This window comes from Desmodus rotundus, chromosome 4, assembly GCF_022682495.2.
Source record: "Desmodus rotundus isolate HL8 chromosome 4, HLdesRot8A.1, whole genome shotgun sequence".
NCBI lineage: Eukaryota > Metazoa > Chordata > Mammalia > Chiroptera > Phyllostomidae > Desmodus > Desmodus rotundus.
In genome coordinates, this window is record NC_071390.1 from 764,895 (window position 1) to 779,190 (window position 14,296).

The window sequence follows — 14,296 nt, forward strand, 5'->3', positions numbered from 1 at the left end:
TCGGTGGGAGGCTGCTCTGTGGGTGAGGCCCTTGGTGGTCAGGGCCCTCGGTGGCCATGGCAGGTGTCCTGTCAATGTGTTTGGAAGCGGGGAAGGCTGAGCACAGAGCGACAGGTCTTGGTGGGCTTCCGTGAACGTGCAGGATGCCAGTGATGGTGAGCAGCCGGGCATGTCAGCCCCAGCTGCCCCCCCTCCGCAGGGTGAGTCAAGGGGCGCTCCCAGGAAGAGGGGCACGGTGAGAGCCTGGGGCCTGGCAGCTCTAGCTTGGTAAGCTGACCCGTGGGAGAGACACTGGGCAGTCTTGTCAGCTCAGGAGCGACCTTCACGCCTTGGAGATAGACCCGCCCGTCAGCCCAGCAGTGTGTGCAGGGAGGGGGTGGCACTTAGCAGCGCTGCGGGGGGTGATAAGTGGCTGTGAGGCCCCATGCTGCCTCCACTGGCTTCTCCCAAACGCCCTTCCTGCCCCCGCAGCGGCTCGCAGGACTGCCTGAGTCACACACACACACGTGTTCGGGCTCAGCAGCAGGACCCAAAGGCGGCATCTCTTCCTAGGGCTTGGAAATCGCTGGGATCCCGGAGACGCGTGAAGGCTCCAGGCTGGGCGTGTCTGTCGGAGAGTTGGCCAAGCACCCAGTGGGCCCACGCCAACGGGCCTCCCCTTCCCCCCCCCCAGGTGTGTGCCCGTGGACAGCACCAGCACACGCACAGAGCTGCACCCCCAGGACCACACCGCCACGTGCACCCACATGCAGGCACACACATGTGTGCATGCATACCACACGAGGCACACGTGCACACACAGGCACCGAGTACACGGGGCACAGGCACACACAAGGGTCATCTGAGGCGTATCACTGGGCTCCAGAACAGAAGTGAGTCCCGTGCTGCGTACACTTGTCCCGTTTGGGCCAGGCTTTAAGGGACCCACAAAGGACACCAGTGCCTGCACTCGGCACCCTTCTTCCAAAGTAGGGGCGCCCCCCAGGTGCGGCAGGTTTGCTTGCCACAGTCCGAGCCCAGGGCACACTTGTGGTCACCGGAGGAGCCACGTGGGGGATGAGGGGCCAGGGAGGTCAGGGGCTGGGCTGGAGGTCCCGAAAGTGGGACATTCTGTGGGCACAGCGGTGGGGACAGGTGAGCAGGCATTCTGTGCTGGCCCAGGCTGGTCCCCAGGCGAGCACGGGCTGGGCGGGGTGGCTCAGGTCACTGCTGAGGAGCAGTCCCAGGACCAACCTGCTCCGCGTGTGCTGGAGGCGGCCAGCCTTGATGTGGCTGCTCTGTGCGGCAGGGGTGGGGCGGGCCTTGTGCTGCTGCCTCCACCTGACCCGGCCTCGCCTCCTGCTGGCTGCCCCATCTCCTGGCTCCCTGCACCCTTGAGCTCAGCCCCAGACCCCAGGCCGGCTGGAAAGCCTGCTGGTTCCGACCCTGGGGCTCCCCACCTGCCCTGCTCATTGGGTTGGTGCTCATGTGATGCTGTCCTGGGGGCCCCCCCAGCCTGGTGCCCAGGGCGTGCTTGACCAACGTCACAGCTGCCATGACCGGGCCTCCCTTTGACACCCCTCCCACCATCCTGCAGACTGGATTCGAGCCCGGGAGCCCAGGGCCCGCACTCTCTGGAGATGGCACCTCTGTTGTCTGGGGTCAGAGGCCCTGGCCCTGGGGAGGGCTGGCCGGATGGTGCAAGGAGCTGGGCAGGGAGCTTGGGCAGGGAGCTTGTGCAGGGTCCTCTGGACAAGGCCCGCACCCCTTCCTCCCCTTCAGGAGCCCGGCTATATGCTGTGATGTGGCCTGTGGTACAGGAGCCTGTGGGGGGGTGGCGCAGTGGGGGCTTGGGGGTGCCGCCCCCCTGTACGAAGGAGCGGGCTGGAGCTGCGGAGGTGGCAGGAAGCCGTTTCACAGCGGCCCTGACTGGGCTGCGCGCAGAGACCGGCTGCTGGCCCCTTCCCAGTGGTCAGCCTTGTGACCCTCGTCTTGTCCCCTGAGCCGGCCACCTGCTTGGAAGTGGCTGCTGTCCCAGCTCGACCGGGACTTGGGGGGCAGGCCTTTGCTGCGTCTCTGTGGCTCAACAGGTGGGGTCCAGTCATGGCTGCTTGGGTCCCGTGTCCGTGTCTGCAGCGGGGGCGCTGGGCAGAGACGTCAAAGGGCCATTCTGGGAGCCCCCAGCCCTGTGACCCTCCCTCTTCTCCCCGGCACTGTACTTATCCCCCAGAGTCAGAAGCTGTTTGTGTTGTAACATGCAGGGCCCTGGGCCTTGGTGACATGCGCCCGCCTTGGCCCAGTAGCTGGGCCTTAGGGCAACGTCAAGGTGTGGGGCGGCAGGCTGATGGTTGGCCGGCAGCCCTGTGAAGGCCGGCAGGTCAGTCGAGGCTGCTGCCCTGCTGTGACCGGCCTCGCAGGGGGCCGCACCGCAGACCCTCTGCTGCTGCCATTCCTCAGGGAAGCTGAGGGGAAGCCCCAGCACCCTGTGTGCCCCCCCCACCAGAGCATGGGCTGCATCACCCTGGATGGCGGGGAAGACGCCCAGGGCCAGTCCCGCTGGGCTGGGGTGTCTGGGAGGCTGGCTGGGGAAGTGCCTATGAGGGGCAAGAACCTTCTCTCAGCCTGGTCCCCAAGACTGTCGGCTACTCTGGGCCTTCAGGGGTGTGGGAGCCTTTAGGGGGCACCCATGAGTCTGAATCCTGGTGGCTAAGAGGCCAAGACGCCTTAACTCAGTTTGTTCCCCAGAGACCAGGGTGCCTGCTCCTGCCAATGAGCTGGGCTGTGCAGGGGAGGGGCCTCAGGTGCATGGAGCCCGAGGGCATGGGGGGAAGAGACACGGGCCGGTAGCAACCTGGGGGCACCGCCAGGCTGGCCTGGGCCCTGGGCGAGGCCTGCTCCCTGCTGGGGGCTGAGCAGGGCAGAAGGGGAGAGACACCCGTGCAGGCTGAGGGCCCTGTCTCCCTGTCTCCGGTGTGCAGAGCAGGCGCCAGTTCCGAATGGAGCCTGGAGCCTGCAGGGCTTGTTTGAAGCCCGTCCCCTCCTCCGGGACTAACAGGGGCTGGGCCGAGCACTGTGTGTGACGGGGCAAGGAAGCAGCCATTTGCAAGGCCCCCTTTCTCCAGGAGGGGCTCCCCGTCCAGCTCTGTCCATAAAGTCGGCAGAAATAAGAACTCGGGCGGTTTCTCACGGGCCGGTAGACCAGCCCTCGGAGAGGTGGGGTTCCGGGGATTAATCCCGGGCTGGTGCAGGCTGCCCCCCAAAACATCCAGTGACCCAGGAGGCTCAGCAGGAGGCCGAGGTCTGCCTCTGAAGCTCTGGCAGCCCCAGAAGGCCCAGGGCCTCCTGTTTATGGGTCTTTGTTGGCTGGGACCAGCTTCCTGGGGAGAGGGCTTCACTGGGCACCTGGGACTGAAGCTGAGGGGCCCCATTCATGCCATTCTGTCTGCAGGTGGGGCGGCCTGGCCTTGCCCACAAAGAGCCCAGGAAGTCGGGGGCTGCACAGCCCCCAGGCCCTACCCCTCTCCTTGGCTCTGGCCGCCCCGCTTTGCACAGGAGCTGGAGCTCAGCCTGCAGCCGGCGCCTAGCCTGACCCTCTGGGAGCCTGGGGGCGGCTGCAGTGGGAGCAGATGGTGGCGCAAGGCCTTCTTGCCAACTCACCTGATGTTCTTCTGTTTCGTCTACAGTGAACTTCGACCACTTCCAGATCCTGCGGGCCATCGGGAAGGGCAGCTTCGGCAAGGTAAGGTGGCGCCCGGGAGGGGCCAGGGCGGGGCCGTGGTGTTGCATAGCCATCTCCTCAGCCCACCTGCGTCTGCCGCTGAGGGTGGGGGGTGCGCCGAGGGCACAACAGCTGTCTCTGAGCTCACAGGTGCTGGGGTGTCAGCCCAGGTGTGTGGGGGTCACGGAGCAGAGCGTGCAGCCTGCACAGCTGCCAGGCTGTGTGGGGCCGGAGCCCCGACACCCCCTTGCTGTCAGTGGAGTGGTGTCCTGGCCCTGGGGCAGCCACGCGGCCCTATCCTCCTGCCCCCACATGGGCCGGCTCCGAGCCCACTCCTCTGCTCTGCCGTCTTCTCTCGACCTCCCGTAACGGCTGCCCTGTTACATCGAGAGATCAGGGGCAATTATAGCTCCAGGAGGCTAAACGCCCTCTGCAAAGGTCACAGTCAGCCCCTGGACACTGCCCGGACGGATCTGTTGTAAAGGGACTGCTTCTGGGAGGACAGGTTATTTTCAGCCACGAGGGTGGGGGGCTCCACAGATAAGCCCCCCATACAGGTGTCCAGACGCTGCTGCTTTGATCTCTGGGCCGCTGAGAGGGATCGCAGGGGACTCGAACGCTACCACTCACCTCGTTTCACTGGGTCACAAAGCAGGACTGAGATGAGACACAAAAGCTGCCACAGACGGGGCCTGCCTCCGGGCCTGCCTCCCTCCCTGCAGTCACCGTGTCTCCGAGCCCCTGAGGCTGGTTTCTGACCAATGGTGTGTCAGACGGAGGCCCCGCTAGGGCCGGAGCGGGTTGGCATGGGACACGTGGGCTCCCCCCCAGGAGGCTGGCTGGGCGGGTGCCTGCAGCCCGAGCTCCGGCTGCTCCGTGTCCCTGGGAGGCCCGCAGCTCACTCGGGGGTGAACTGCAGGGACACTGTGTGTTTAGGGCCCCCTGGGGCTGCAGCTGCACACCGCATACCCAGGTGACCTATGAGCTGGACCAGTGAGTCCTTCCGCCAGGCCGTCTCTGCCGAGCCCCCAAAGTCACTGCGGGAAGGAGGCAGCAGACCCCAAGCCTCTCTCGTGACACGTGACCCGACTGTGTGATTGTTGCAGACGCAGTTTTGGGTGACACCACTGCAGCCTGTCATTCTCACGGCTGCGGCCTCCTGCCCTTCTCGCCAGGGGCATGGCCATCCCGTGGCTACTGTAGCCCATGGGCCACGGCCCGGGCGCAGCCCCGTAGCACTGGGAAACCCCAACAGGCCCTCCCTCCTCTCCCTGATGGACACGCAGAGGTGCGGCCACTCTGGGATTGGGTGCTGTCTCTGAGGGCTGCCTGCCCAAGTAAGGACATCAGCTCCCCAGAAGGCCACCCCACCATGGCTTCCAGGGAGGCCAGCTGGTTAAGAGGGTGGAAGGCAGGTCTGGGCCGGGGACACGCTGGGGCCATGATGGCACCAAGGCCTGCATGAGCTCACCCTGAGGAACCAAGGGGCACATGGGGCGGGACCTTTGGGAGAAGAGCCACCCGGGGGTGGGAGGGTCAGAAGGAGGCAGGTCACCAGCCGTGGGGGTGAGGAGCCATGCGGCCCCTCACTCTGATCTGTCCCCGCTGCCTGCGAGACGGGCCCCTTTCTTAGGAGCTGCACTGTCTCGGGGCCGTCCCAGTCTGGGGCTGCTGACAGTGCAGGGCCGGGGCCTCGGGCCACCTCTGCCCCTCTGGCGGCTACAGAAGCTGCCCGGCATGTGGAGGCAGTTCCCTTACTATGTCGGAGGTGTTGAGTGCCTGCTCTCAGGTGTTTTCTGGGGAGCAAACATTACTGAGGGAAAAAAAGATCTTGGGGTGAGTCACCTGTAAAACTCACCGCCAGCAGCCTTCGGCAAAAACGCAGCCACGCATAGCAATGCGGTCTGTGGCCGGTGGCCACAGTGTTTCACAAGGAAACCCCCAAAGGCCTGGGGGCTGCGATCAGCAGGGCTTACTGCTCTTCCCATTTGGATCGAGTTCCACTTCCTCTTCGCGGGGCTTAAGCTGATGACCAGAGGAAGCGGCTCAGAAAGCTGAGGCCAATTTTGTTTGAGGAATTGGCTTCTGGGGTCGCCTGCTTTCTGCCGGGAGTCTGAATTGCTGCTGGCTGGCTCCCACACCCCTTTGGTGAACACCGCCTGCCTGGTGTGCAGCACCCAGGGTCCTTCTAAGCGCGATGGCACCAAACCCCAGGGCTTCTAAATGCCATGCACTAGAGTGTGGAGGGTGCGGGGAGCAGAGCCCCTGCAGGCCTGGTCCCACCCCAGCCGCAGCTCAGTCCTCAAAGGGAAACCAGGAGGGTCCTTGGCTCTCTCGGCCAAGACCAGACATCACGCAGGTCCAAAGCCAAGCCCCGTGTCCCTGGGCAGGGACCTCTCTGGGCCGAGGCAGTTTGAGGCAGGGCTTTGGGGGTTCTCGGTGGCCTGTGCGGACCCCTGAGCTGTGGCAGAGGGCCCCCTGGAGCTGTGGGCATATCCCCGCCAGCTGTGCCTGTGTGAGGCCCGTGGCATGGCTGGGGCAGGGGCGGGGGGCAGTGGCATGCAGGGTGCTGCCTGGCAAACAGCCGCTGTGGCTCACGGAGGACAGGAAGGCCACTGTGCCTGGGTGAAGTGGGGACACTCGGGGCTGAGAGAAGCTGCCAGCAGACTGTGTCCAGAACCCCAAGTGCACAGCCACCGGGCTGGCTCCCCTCCGTGGGGCAGGACTGGATGATCTGGGGCTCTGTGTCGGCATGCATCACCACACACCCTCATGGCGGCATTACGGAAGCCGCAGCCCCAGTCCCCGCACAGAGCCCTTCTCGGCCCGCTCGACTCCAGGCGGCACCCACCCTGGGTACACCCTGTGGGCGTTGCTCACGGAAAGCAGCGCAGCGGGCCACCTGGGCTTGGTATACGCGTCGTCGTGGTCGTGGGACTCTCCTCTGAGCTCACCTGCTCGTGTCCACAAGGTGGTTGGACGCTAAGGCTGCAGGAAGGCCTCGTTAAAGTGGCAGCGGGATGGACGTCTCCGGGAGAACGCTCCTTTGCCCCAGCGTTCTGTCCCAGGCCAGCGGAGATGCTCGCCCCCCAGGGCTGGACCCAGCAGGTGTGCCAGAGACACTGATGACCAGGCAGTTCCGGAACTGCCCCCAGCCCCTGCTCCTTGAAGACGCTGGGAACCTAAGAAATGGCTCTGCGTGACCTGTCCTTGGGAGGTCTCACCACGACTGGAGAGGGGGCACAGCGCGGGCTCCTTGACCCTGCGACCTTGTGCACCGCCCTCGATCCTGGGTCGGACTGAATTTCCTTGGCCGCGAGGGAGTGCAGCCGGTGCCCCTCGGAGTCCCGTGCTGCTCAGCTCCTCACCCTGGTCCTTTCGGCCACTGTCTGTGGGAGCAGAGCCTGCACAGCCGATCCACAGAGCAGCGCAGCTGGGGGGCCGGAGCGCAGGGCGGGGGCCGGTCAGCCGGGAGGCACGGGGATTTGCGAACAGCAGCTGCCGCACTCAGGGGCTCTGGCCAGGGGGCCCCTCGTTTGTCCCCCAACACCCCTGTGAGCCAGTTGCTGCTCCGAGCCCCTGGAGGGGATGTGGGAGTGGACAGTGGCGCCGCCGTCTGCCCGGGTCATGGCTGGGGAGGGGTGTGGGCTCCAGCCCAGGTGGGCTGGGTCCTGCCTGCTCAGGGGAGGCGCCTGTGCGGGGGAGACATGGCCCTCCAGAGAGGCGCCTCCGGCCACTCCCCCCCCTTCCCCCCCCCCCCCCCCCCCCCCGTGCCCGCAGGTGTGCATCGTGCAGAAGCGGGACACGGGGAAGATGTACGCCATGAAGTACGTGAGCAAGCGGCAGTGCATCGAGCGGGACGAGGTCCGGAATGTGTTCCGGGAGCTGGAGATCCTGCAGGGGCTGGAACACATCTTCCTGGTGAACCTCTGGTGCGCCTGCCCACCGGGCACCGCGGCGCCCAGCCGCCCTCCCTCTCCCCGTTCACTCCCAGCCCCCCGCCCCAGGCCGCCAGCCGTGGGGTGTCCATGCCACCCTACGTTTGTGAGGGTCCCCCACCTGCAGGACACCCAGCTTTCCCACAAAGGAGGCCTGGGACCTACGAGTTCCTGGCAGAAAGTTTGGGGGCTGAGTTTCCTCCACAAAAGGGACCCCCAGACCCGCCCCAGGAGATGGGGACCTGCAGGCCGCAGAAGGTCACCCTCCTTTCCCCTGGGAGTGCCCCGGCACGGGGTCCTCCTTATCACCCCCCCAGTTTCCCCAGGGGTGTGGGTGGGGGTGGGGGGCGGTGCTTCCCAACATGCTCACAGACGGCCCCCCATGGATGCTGGGCAGCCCCTGCCGTCCATGTGCCAGGCCCTCCCCCCGCAGGTACTCCTTCCAGGACGAGGAGGACATGTTCATGGTGGTGGACCTGCTGCTGGGCGGCGACCTGCGCTACCACCTGCAGCAGAACGTGCAGTTCTCCGAGGACACCGTGCGGCTGTACATCTGCGAGCTGGCGCTGGCCCTGGACTACCTGCGTGGGCAGCACATCATCCACAGGTGTGCTCGCCTGTGCAGGGCGGCGGGACGCGCTGCGGGGCGCCACCCTCCGGCAGCTCTGCCTCACACTCCCCTGCAGAGCTGCCCAGGCAGTGTTGGGCCCTCCCCCAGCGGCCCCACCTGGGGCCGGCACACAGAGCCCTTGGGTCTCGGGGACTCCGGGGCCTGGCCGTGTCGGGGTGGCCTTTGCCTGGTCAGGGGGACTGCAGGGCCCCATTTGCCCACCTGCCCTGAGCCTGGGGATTCAAACTCGTACCGACATCAGCTGAAAGCGGGTAGAACGAGGGAGCCAGAGGCGTGTTCACAGGACAGAAGCCCACGGTGTGGTCTGCCATGGAGTCAACGGCCTTGATCCCAGCATCTCCACCCCAGCGGCCTCTGCTCCCCTGTGCTGTTGAGACACACGATAGTGGCTCCGTGCCCGGGAAGCGGGCCTGCCCAGCCCCAGCCCAGGCTCTGGGAGAGAGGGTCTACCGGGGGGACTGCTTCTGCCTTGGGGGGCTTTGGCTCCCTCTGTGCCCAGGGCTGGGCTTTTCTGTGCTGTCCGCCTGGTCCAGAAGGTGGGGCTGGAGGCGGCCCTCCCAGGGACCAGGATGGCCGGTCTGCAGGCTACGTCCGCGTGTTGCCAGGTGGGGGGGCCTTGAGCCCTTGAGCCTTACCAGGGCCCATGTCAGGCCTTCTGCGGGGGAGCGCCCAGCCCTGCCAGGGGTCATGGGGCACGAACAGGAAAGGTCTCTCCACTTCTTGCTCTTTCTGCAGAGACGTCAAGCCCGACAACATTCTGCTGGATGAGCGAGGTGAGCAGGGGCTTGAGGTCAGAGGTAACGAGCGCCCTGCCCTTGACATGCGTCTCTGGTCCTTGGAGAGCCTCCCTGTCCTCTCTCCTCCCAGGACACGCACACCTGACCGATTTCAACATCGCCACCATCATAAAGGACGGGGAGAGGGCCACCGCACTGGCCGGGACCAAGCCGTACATGGGTGAGCACAGCCCCGCCCACACCCGCCAGCCCACCGTCTCACAGTGGCCTGTGGCCAGTGGGCTGGTCACTTCCTACAGGTGCACCGCTGTCGGAGTGAAGGACAGCCGTGTTTTGTCCGTGCGGGTGAATAAGTGACGTGTGAGAGGGTTATGGGTGCGACACCCCCGGTGCACACCGCAGGCAGTGGGACCTGCCTGTGGACCAGGCTGTCTGTGGGGAAGGACCACAGCTGAGGGCAGCGTCCCCGTCAGCGCTGGTGGCAGCCTGGTCTTGGGCCCCAGCCCCAGGTCAGGGATGCTCAGCCTCTCCTTCCCTTTCTGGAAAGCTCCGGAGATCTTCCAGTCTTTCGTCAACGGCGGCACTGGCTACTCCTTCGAGGTGGACTGGTGGTCGGTGGGGGTGATGGCCTATGAACTGCTGCGTGGATGGGTACGGCGGCACCTTGGGCTCAGCGCCCCGGGCCCCAAGCTGGCTGTGCCCCCAGGGTGGCCTGGGGCGGGGGTGGGGGGGTGGGGGGGAAGCTGCCCCGCCCTGGCTCCCAGAGACACCTGCGCTCTCCCTCAGCGGGGACACATGCTGTTAGCCGCCCCTGCCCTGGGTGGGCACACAGTGCCCGGGCAGCGGCGGGAGTGCTGTGGTTTCTGGGCGGTGGCCAGGCCTGTGCACTGGCCCCTGGGCACTGGGCCTGGAATGGCCCTTCTCCCCATCCTCCAGTGGGGGCATCCAAGGGACCCTGCCCCCGAGAAAGGCAGCCTCTCCGGGGCCCATCCACTCGGCCCAGGGTCTGGGGGTGGATCAGCGGCCGCTTCTGGTCAGTTCCCCACTGAAGGCGCAGCCAGCCCACGCACCCGCATCCCCTCCCGGCAATTCCCAGGGCGGGCCGTGCTCAGCTGGTGCCTGACTGGGGCAGGGCTTTGGGGAGCAAGGGGCCTCGGGCAGGGCACCGGCACAGCGCTGTCTCCCTGCCCAGAGGCCCTACGACATCCACTCGAGCAATGCTGTGGAGTCCCTGGTGCAGCTGTTCAGCACCGTGAGTGTCCAGTACATCCCCTCCTGGTCCAAGGAGACGGTGGCACTGCTGCGGAAGGTGAGCCCCGCCCAGGGCACAGAGCCACCAGGCCCCTGCCAGGCCGGCCTCCTGTCCCGATGAGGTGTGGTGTGGAGACCTGCTTCCCGGAGACGTCTGGCTCCTGCACATTTGCCTGGAGTCCCTCTCCAGCAGGCTCCCTGCCCATCCCCGCCGGCTCTGTCCTCCCATAGCCACCCGGCCTGTCTGCGCACCGTCTGCTCAGCCCCTGGCCCCTGGACGGACGCCCAAACTAGACGCAGAGAAGTTAGCCCTGTGGGGGTCTCGCATCGCACGTGCTGGAGGGTGGTCGCATGGGACAGGGTGCCCGCCACACTGCACTCTGGCCCCTCTGCCCCTGCTCCCCTCTAGCAGGTGGGCAGCCACCCCCAGGAGCGAGCAGAGAGGCCCTGGGACCCCCTGCAGCCCCCAGGGCCCAGAGCCGTCAGGGACAGGGCTGCAGTGCTCTCTCCAGCTTGCGGCCCTCGGGCAGGGCAGGGCTGGGCTGTGGCCCTGGTCCCTCCTCTGGCCCCACAGCTGCCCACTTGGAGAGCTTCACTTTAAAGACACGGGTCCCTCGGGACCAGGAGTGGGAGCGTGCCAAACAGGTGGGGCCCAGTGGCTCCCAGTCCTGAGTCCTGGCTGCTGCCCGGAGACCTTTGACCTTGAGGCTGTAGCCAGGCAGCTAGAGGCTCTCCCGGGCCTCATGGAGCCTCACAACCTAGCTTTTGCCCCGCGGAGCGCTGCACTTACCTGCCCAGGTGGTTCCCGGGTGGGACCTTGGCTCCCAGAAGCTCGAGTGAGGAGTCTGGATGGCCTGCTCACCGAGCCCCACACCTGGGGAAGCCTCGTCCGACAGCACGTGCGCCCCAGGGGCCACGTGGGGCTGTGAGGGCGTAGTTGGGGTCAGGTGGCGGCCCTGCATTTGGCCAGGCCAAGGCTGCCATCTGCTGGCGAATCTTAGCAGACCATCCTCTGCCTCCTTGGGCTCCGGGCTGGGCCAGACCACTCGCACCCCAAACCCTTCCCTGGCTGCACTCCTGTACTGACTGGGTTGCCTGCCTGACCCCTGAAACCCTGCACGTCCTAACCTTGGGCCTCTGGCCTGGACAGCTCTTCCCGGGGCGGGTGCTGGGCCGGGTCCTGAGGGGCATCGGGGCGGCCCAGTCTGACGTGGACTCCTTCCAGCTCCTCACTGTGAACCCCAAGCACCGCGTCTCCAGCCTCCAGGACATGCAGGCGACCCCCTCCCTGGCCCATGTGCTGTGGGAGGACCTCATCCAGAAGAATGTGGAGCCGGGTTTTGTGCCCAATGTAAGCCTGCAGGCTGGCTGGGTGGAGGGGCCAGAGCGGAGGGGCAGGACCGTGGGGCGGGACCGCAGGTGAGCCCTGCACCTGTGCCCTCCCACCCAACAGAAAGGCCGCCTGCACTGCGACCCCACCTTCGAGCTGGAGGAGATGATCCTGGAGTCCAGGCCCCTGCACAAGAAGAAGAAACGGCTGGCCAAGACCCGGTCCCGGGACAGCAGCAGGGACAGCTCCCAGTCCGTGAGTGGGGGCTTGGGAGGCGGGGACTGGGCCTGGTGGCAGAGTGGCTGGAGCGGCCAGCACACACTGTCCTGTGCCCCTTCCAGCTCACACTCCACGTGGCCCCGGTGATGGGTCCTCACTAGTCTGGTCAGTGCGGGACCCAGCCCGGTCCTGTCCCGAGAAGGGGCTTCTCGGGCAGCCTCCGTGCTGTGCTGCCCCGCCCAGGGCAGGACCTCTGGAAGCAGGCGGGGAGAAGGGATTTTGCGAGCAAGTGATAGACGACCCGGAGGACCCAGGAGGAGTGGGGGAGGGGAGGGAGCCTAGCCGGGTGGTTTCCTGCCAGGCCTGGTCACAGGGACACTGCCTTCCACGTCAGCGTCCACTGAGGCAGGGGGCTGGGTGTCCACCCAGGGAACCCTCCGATCCCTGGCTGAGAGCCTCCTGGGAGGTGCAAACCCCCGCTGCTCTGGCTGCCAAAGCAGAGTTCAGGCTTCAGAAGAAGCCCCAGGTGCAACCGCTGGAGGAGAGGCAGAAGGGAGGGTGGAAGGAGCCCCACCTGAGGGCATGAGGGAACCTGACATCTGTGCCTTGTTCTGACTAACAGGAGAATGACTACCTTCAGGACTACCTTGATGTGATCCAGCAAGACTTTGTGATTTTTAACAGAGAAAAGTAAGTGCATGGGGGGGGGGGGGGTGAGGAGGACCAGTGGGCAGCGATGGGAGCAGAGAGGAGTTGGGGGGATGGGCCGAGGTTTTCTTGGCCACACAAGTCCTGAGCCCCAACAGCCACATGGCATCAGTGGGCCCCGGGGTCCGAGCACTGGCCCTAGGGGGCAGGGAGGCAGGTCCTGGCTCAGGCCCCTGAGGGAGGGGCTCCTGCAGAGCTTTTAGTCCTAAGCTAGGGCCAGTGGCCAGGACCTCGGGCAGACACTCAGTGGACTTTCCTGGGAAGGGCTGATGGCCTCCTGCGTGGCGGCCACCACTCAAGCAGCCACCCACTCAGCCAACGTTCACTGAGCACCAGGGACTGGGGGGCGAAAAGGCCATGCTGGCTGGCAGGGAGGCCACAAAGGCTCTGACCCCTCCTCAGTGGAGGGACAAGGCCCAGCACTGGGGGAGCCCAGGGAAGGAGTAGCTGGGTGAGACCAAGGGCCTCCTGCAGGAGGTGGCCTTGGGCACTGGCCAAGAGGACGAGCAGGTTTGGTGGTGCTCTGCCCTGCTTCAGTGACCGGGAGGGCATGTGGGCACTGGTTTAGGACGCAGGCCACCATCCTGGAGGCCAGAGGCCTAGGTGGGAATGGGGCTCAGCCAAGGTCTCTGAAAAGCCCCGTCCCAAAATTGCTGACCCCAGAACTGCACTGACCAGGCCTCCTCTCGGCTCCCGGCCCCTGGCCCTGCTGCTTCCAGCCCCAGGGCCCAGGACAGCTGAGGCGCTGCTGGGCCCCATGCCCCCACCTGCTGGCCTGCCTGTCCAGGACCTGCCCCACAGCCACCACTGAGGGCTCCCTGCTGGGCCCCTGTGCAGGTGATGCCTGGCACGGGTCTGTGTTAAGGTCCCCGGCCCTGTCCCTGAGGGGCACACTCTGAAGTGCTCAGACCAACTGTCACTGGGCTGCTGGGGAGGCTACACAAACCCCTCCCGGTGCTTTCCCACCAGGCTGAGGAGGAGCCGGGACCCTGCCCAGCCTGCTCCCGAGGAGGCCGAGGATGCAGATGGTGAGGAGAGCCCCGCCCCACCCATGTGTGGCCCCATCTGCCCCTCGGCAGGGAGCAGCTAGGAGCCTGCGGGCCTGCAGGGGGATCTCAGGCTGCACTGGGACTCCAGAGCCAGCACTGACCGAGGCTGGTGCCTCCGCCCTGGCCTGGCCACATTTCCACCGGAGCAGCCCGACCACTGAGCTGCCACTGGGTTCTCGGAGGTGCCTGGTGACAACAGACTGTCGGTGGGCGAGTGGTGGGCAAGGAGGGCGGCGCCATGCGGGACACTCTGATTACATGTGACGGTGGTCCTCCCTGGTGGCCTCTTGACTCACTTGCTGGCAGGCTGCGGAGGCCAGGCCACACATCGGGGCAGGCACTCTCGTCTCTCGCCACCTCTCGGCTGCACGTAGGCCTGGCCACCAGCCCTGCCGTCTGTGGCTCACTCCCCAGAGCTCAGGGGCAGCCCAAGGTCCACAGTTCTTGTACATTAAAGGGGAGGGTCGTGGGCTGGGAGACAAGGGTGATTTTATAAACACAGTGTTCTGGCGCTGTCTGTGGTGTGTCTGTACACTTCCACACTTCCGCCTCTGAGAATGACGGCAGGCCCACTCGGGGCGGGGGTTTCCACGTCCTGCGGTTCACAGGGAGCGTCTGTTCAGGGGTTGGGCAGAGCTCTCCGCCCCCCAAGCCCGCCAGCCCGGGCTGGGTGCTGGAAGGCCGTGGCAGGAGCGGTGCCCACTGGGCAGGGGAGGAAAGGGACCAGGACCAGTCC

The 14,296-nt window shown here is 66.1% G+C and overlaps 1 protein-coding gene across 1 annotated transcript in view; it reads left to right on the forward strand.

The window, feature by feature from the left end:
• Positions 1-14,016, forward strand: part of STK32C (serine/threonine kinase 32C) — a 32,365-nt gene extending 18,349 nt beyond the window's left edge. Inside the window, exons 2-12 of the mRNA XM_024555426.3 lie at positions 3,663-3,718; positions 7,478-7,629; positions 8,069-8,242; positions 9,002-9,039; positions 9,134-9,223; positions 9,551-9,654; positions 10,196-10,312; positions 11,480-11,605; positions 11,708-11,839; positions 12,426-12,493; positions 13,481-14,016. Coding sequence (XP_024411194.3) covers positions 3,663-3,718; positions 7,478-7,629; positions 8,069-8,242; positions 9,002-9,039; positions 9,134-9,223; positions 9,551-9,654; positions 10,196-10,312; positions 11,480-11,605; positions 11,708-11,839; positions 12,426-12,493; positions 13,481-13,601 — 1,178 coding nt within the window. The 3' untranslated portion in view covers positions 13,602-14,016. The remainder of the gene's footprint in view (positions 1-3,662; positions 3,719-7,477; positions 7,630-8,068; positions 8,243-9,001; positions 9,040-9,133; positions 9,224-9,550; positions 9,655-10,195; positions 10,313-11,479; positions 11,606-11,707; positions 11,840-12,425; positions 12,494-13,480) is intronic.
• Positions 14,017-14,296: the final 280 nt, after the last annotated feature.